The 5808-nt window shown below is 38.0% G+C and overlaps 1 protein-coding gene across 2 annotated transcripts in view; it reads left to right on the forward strand.

The window, feature by feature from the left end:
* adal (adenosine deaminase-like) overlaps window positions 1-3890 on the forward strand; it is a 6823-nt gene extending 2933 nt beyond the window's left edge. The window contains exons 3-10 of one of the 2 annotated variants that reach the window (XM_046850605.1): window positions 330-390; window positions 486-573; window positions 656-737; window positions 820-946; window positions 2497-2577; window positions 2667-2805; window positions 2889-2989; window positions 3076-3890. In XM_046850605.1, the coding sequence (XP_046706561.1) occupies window positions 330-390; window positions 486-573; window positions 656-737; window positions 820-946; window positions 2497-2577; window positions 2667-2805; window positions 2889-2989; window positions 3076-3267 (871 nt within the window). In that variant the 3' untranslated portion in view covers window positions 3268-3890. Of the gene's footprint in view, window positions 1-329; window positions 402-485; window positions 574-655; window positions 738-819; window positions 947-2496; window positions 2578-2666; window positions 2806-2888; window positions 2990-3075 lie in introns of both variants that reach the window. The other variant, XM_046850606.1, reaches the window with a different exon arrangement.
* The last annotated feature ends 1918 nt before the right edge of the window (window positions 3891-5808 follow it).

Raw genomic sequence — 5808 nt, forward strand, 5'->3', positions numbered from 1 at the left:
GTCTTTTCAAGTACTTCTGGCTTCCCTTTCGTGTTTCTTATTATTAGTCTGAAAGTACATTGTGAATAAAGTGGAAGCTCAGTGGATACGATGTTGGACCTCTGATTAAAAAGTTATGGGTTTAAATCCCAGCACCACCAAGCTGCCACTGCTGGGCCCATTAGCAAAGCCCATAACCCTCAAATGCTCAGTATAACTGTGCTGTATAACTAAGATAACTGTAATTCACTCAGGATAAAGGCTTCTTCCAAATGCCATAAATGTAAATGTAACGTGTGTCATCTTCATTTCTTTATAATCACTGGTTTCTCACTTATTCCTTTATACAGATGCTTCCAGGTTTTCAAAGTGATCCATCAGCTTGTAGATTCCCAGGAAGACATTTTGATGGTAAAAATGAGGTTGATATTAACGTTCAGTGTCAAACCCCCTGGTAAAATGCTTGCTCAAATGATTGTAAAAATAAAATAAATGCATTCAAACAGGTTGCCAAAGCTGTTATAGAGGAGTTTGCGGCAGACGGGGTGAAGTACCTGGAACTGCGCAGCACTCCTCGTGAAGAAACCAAAACAGGTATCAGTTAGTGGACATGGAAATGTAGTGAAATGATTCAAAGGTATTTCACCATGAACTCTGATAAACCTTTTTGATCAAGGTTTGTCTAAAAGAAGCTATATTGAGACAGTTCTCGAGGCCATCCATCAGTGCAAGCAAGAAGAAGTGGATATCGATGTCAGGTTTGTAAGTTCTTCCTAAACCTTTCTGTAGATTCCTCATAACCGTGGCCTGTGTTAGTGATGATTTGTTTCTGTGGAGCAGGTTTCTTGTGTCTGTGGACCGCAGAAATGGCCATGAGGTTGCCATGGAGACGGTAAAGTTGGCCGAGGACTTCATGTTGTCCAGTGATGGGGTGGTGGTGGGACTGGACCTTAGCGGTGACCCTACAGTTAGTACAGCTTTGTGATTGGATGGTTTGAGTTTTAAGATCAACACGTTGCCTAGTATTTAACAATGTTGCTGTACAGAGCGAATCTGCGTCTGATTCAGAACAAGCTATTTGCGATATTCTATCCATACGCCACACCCCAATTCCCCCTCGCATGCTTTTTACTTTACATTAAACACACCCCTCTTACACCATTCATTTATACATATAATGCAAAAGTCATTAAATTAAAGAATTTGAAAGATCTGAGGTTGCCACAAATAAAGAACTTGAATGACTGTTTGCTTTTAAAAGCTGCTGAAGGCCATAATCAGGACAAAGACAAATCATATTCCAACCTAAATTCGTTGAACGCTGGAGATGAACAAATTGAGATGAAATTCAGATTTCTAATAAACAAAAATGCACTGAAAATTGTGTTTTAGTGTAAAGATTTATGAAAATATCGATGTCAGAGTGTGTACACATAAATACCTAATACTCCATATGACTAGTGAGGAACATCTGCAGCTCTGATTCACATTTACAACACCGTGTTTTCACTAAACCACGTTCTCTCTGCTTAACTTTGTGGTTCCTGAGAGTGAAGGTGTGATTATTAGTGTTATCAAGTCCAAATCAATATTTTTTTCCAGGTTCTTTAAATGTTGCACCATAAACAGACAGACACACATTGATTAGCTGTCAGTTTTATCATACAACTATGATACAGATGGAATGAATAAATAAGGAAAACGATGCTGGAGATTTAAGATCAGATTTGATTGGACACAACTTTTCTATTATAAACCTCATGTTATTTATGTGTGTGAATAAGTAAAAGCTTCTTAATCGGTTAAAGATGATGATAAATACACAGAAAACATTTATTAAGTCCTATTCACAAACAAATGACAAACATTTTGTAATTACTATTGCATTTTAAAGAAACAGAATAACAAAGTTATTTCGATATGTAATGATATATTGTGGACATTTTAATTAATTAATCTATATATTATTTGCTTGCTTTTTTTTTTAGCAATAAAAACAATCATATCTTGTTTAAACTATGAATTTCACTACTTGTAGAAATGCAAATTGTACTAAATGCAAAATGCTGGCTGAGATTTTATCTTTGTTGCTCAGGGATCCTTTTTTTCCTCTACTTTGTGTGAATATTCATACATTAATAAGTTTGCAGATGCACTGCCTAAATATACTTTCTAAGCAAATGAAACTATGGCCAAATGTATCCTATATTACTTATTATGAGATCATTACAAATCAGATACCTCATGTCATTCATTCTGGGTTTCAGATGCTTTTATACATTTCAAGCATGAAATTGTTAAAAAACCCGTCGCCTCTTGAAGAGAAGCTTGTAGCATTACATCAGCACCAGTCAGATGTCATTGCTGTACTAATGGCCTTGAATCGCATTACGTAAAAAGGTCTAAAATCTTAAATTGAATTCCCTTCAACCTGCAGATTAGATTTTAATGTGCATTTGCTTTCTCTGGGTTTATTGCGTCTGGCTTTTAACAGTGTTTTGTGTTGGTCTTTAAAAGGTAGGCCATGGGAAAGACTTGCTTCCTGCTCTTCAGAGAGCCAGGAACTGTGGGCTCAAGCTGGCCTTGCATATGTCTGAGGTTTGCTCATATCAGCACTGTTTAACATTTCATGTATGGTTTAATGGACTCCAGCTGTATAACAGTAATATTCGGCAATGTTGTTTTAGGTTCCTTCTCAGAAGGAGGAGTCAGAGCTGCTGTTGGCTTTGCCTCCAGACAGAATTGGCCATGGCACATTTCTACACCCGGAAGTGGGCGGCTCAGACGGCCTGGTGGATAAAGTTTGTAAGATGAACATCCCTTTGGGTGAGTAATCTCAAATTATAGTAATCTCTTCACTTCTTATTTAGTGCCGCTTTAAGCTTTTTTCTTCATTTGTTTGTTTCCAGAATTGTGCTTAACCTCAAATGTGAAAGGTCAAACAGTACCTTCGTACGACAAGCACCACTTCCAGTACTGGTATAAACGCCAGCACCCGTGTGTACCCTGCGTGAGTGTCTCTTCTCGTCCTGTTCATCATGCTGACAAGATTTAAACTAGCGTGACTCCATTTTCCTGTTTCTTTGCTCCTTGCAGACCGATGATAAGGGGGTGTTTTGCACCGATCTCTCTCAGGAGTATCACTTGGCTGCGTCTACATTTGGCCTCAATCAGGAGGCTGTGTGGGCTCTTTCCCAGCAGGCTATTCAATGCAGTTTTGCCCCAGAAGCTTTAAAGCAGAAGCTGGAGCAGAGGTGGGATGAGTTAAGACCTCATATCCTTCACTGACAAGGATGATCTCAGCATCGGCTAATGACTATACATCTGGGATCCAGAGGGGTATATGATGTATTCGAGATCTGCCTCTACCTCCCCATGTTATCACCCCTCATACCCAACATCCACAGTTATAGTTAAACGTTTTAATGTTTATGATTTTCTCATGATAAGAAAATAGCAGTTCGATCAAATGCTCCAGGTAAACTTTAAATGTTCAGGCTGCTATCCAAAGGCCCAGGATTCACTAATCCTTCCATTCATCTGGAGCAACCCTGATTTCTCTCATGATATCCCCAGGAAATGTTCGCTTTGTTTAGCACTAGATACTCTCTGTTTTCGAAGGTTGTACTGTTTAGCCGTTTGTTCTCATTATAGTTGTGGATTTACCTCTGAAAGACAGGTGATGACGTGAATGTTAATAATGAAGCGTCTCTCCTATACGGTTAAAGTGTGAAATGAAATGAAATGTGATATTAATGTTATATTAAATGACACACTGGTAGTCTGTGAGATTACATCAGTAAGGAAGTACATACATTTTCAAGCTTACTTTATTATGTTCACAGTTAAACCATGATTGTTATAATAAAAGACTGAGCTGTTTTTTAATAAATAGTGCTGTTCTTAATGTATGTGCTTGTGGTGGTCGTTGTGGTTAGAAGGTTTCGGACTTCTGATCAAAATATCATGAGCTCGAATCCCAAAACCATGCTGCTGCTCCTGGGCCCTTGAGCAAGGTCTAACCCACAACTGAGATACAGGTAGTATCTTGGTATTTACGCTGGTTCAACTTTAAGATTTTTTGAACGTACGATGACGACAGCTATAAGACAAAATTGTAATACTGATCACCATTCTTTAAGACCCCTGGGACGGCTAGGCCATGTCTTACAATTTGCAATATTTTCAAGTTATGATTGAGGCGTTTCCATCGTAAGTCAAGGACTACATTTAATTGTAAGTGACAGAGGTGGCAAAAGTGCACACTTTCTTCACTTAAGTAGGAGTACAGATACTTATGTTTTAAAAGACTCTGGTAAAAGTACTGACTACACTTTTTTACTCATGTTTAAGTAAAGAAGTTTGGGCTCTGACATAAATAAAAAGTAACCTTTACTACTACCTCTTTTTGTGTCACGCTGGTAACTGAACCTCACATCATATTAATATAGTGATATAAAAGAATTTTAAATGTTATCTAATAAATGTATCCAGGCTGAAAGTTTCTGTTCTCAGTCATGTTTGCATCACTGACTCCCTCTGTCTCATCCACTTTAACCCCAGACTTCTTGTTGTCTTCTGCTTTGCTCGTTGTTGGCTGGAGAAAAAAAGCGGTGCAAAGACAAGAAACAGGCTGATAACGGTGTGCAATGAAAAGAAAAAAAACTTGATCATGTCACTAAATAGATTAAAACTAAAGAGCCTGTTTTGAAAATGTAAAAAAGATGTAGAAAGTAGAGATATTTGTGTAAAAAATGTAATAAGTGAAAATAAAAAGTTGTCCAAAAAATAAATAGTGAAGTAAAGTACTGATAAAAGGAAAATCTTTTCAAGTACAGTAACATCATTATTTCCCACCTCTGGTAAGTGACTGTACAATGGGCTCTGCCCAATGCCGCAAATATTATGTTTTATGGGATTACCAGCAGGGGGCAGAAGCACAACTACAAAAAGTTGGTACACTGGTCCACAACCGTGGACTTGAATTCAGATTCAATGCATCTTTGTTTTTATTTTCATTTTGTTTAAATCCTTATGCTAATTAAAATGGTAGGATAGGGTTAGTCCATGATCAGGGTAAGTAACACCTGTTATACAGGATCAACCTTTTTGTTACTTACAAACTGGACAACCAAATGATTCTGTCCTCATGAATTGTAACTGAGATGAATAAAGTATGAAGTGACACCTGCAACAGAACTAAGGATGGCTGCTAAAAGTAAGTCTTAAAAGCTGTGCGATTTGAAGTGGTTTGTGTGTGTGTGTGTGTGTGTGTGTGTGTGTGTGTGTGTGCATGCTTTCATGTTTCTTGTGGCATTTCACCTGTTTGCATCTAAACTTATATTGATTTTTTTCCCCTGTCAGTCTCCTTTTTTTTTGCTGGGGGCAAAATAGTTCCCAATCCACAGCTGCCTTTAGTCGCTGCAGCTCTAAAGCGTGGACCACCAGATGCCTGCTGCTCGCTTTTATCACTCCTGTCCATCCAGTGCTTGTAAGAGTCATCTCTGTGATCACACAGTTAAAAGACAATGTCTATCATTAATTTTCCAGCTGTTTACTGGAGCGTCCTGCTTGCTCATGGTGTACTTCTAGTGAACTGACGCACTGCTTATTTGTGCTTAAACCACTAGAACAATCTGAGGCTGAGTACAGGACTAGTAGGTTTAAGTGCTTTTTAAAAAAGCATCAATTCTAATCTACTAAAGGCCAGTTTTTTACTATAATACTTAGTGCTTTTTATCCTTTTATAGTTACATTTGTGAAATCATCCCTGAAACATGTCAGTTTGTGTATGGACTTGTTTTACAGCAGAGTTCCAAGATTTTGCTA

This window comes from Silurus meridionalis, chromosome 5, assembly GCF_014805685.1.
Source record: "Silurus meridionalis isolate SWU-2019-XX chromosome 5, ASM1480568v1, whole genome shotgun sequence".
Taxonomy (NCBI): Eukaryota; Metazoa; Chordata; class Actinopteri; order Siluriformes; family Siluridae; genus Silurus; species Silurus meridionalis.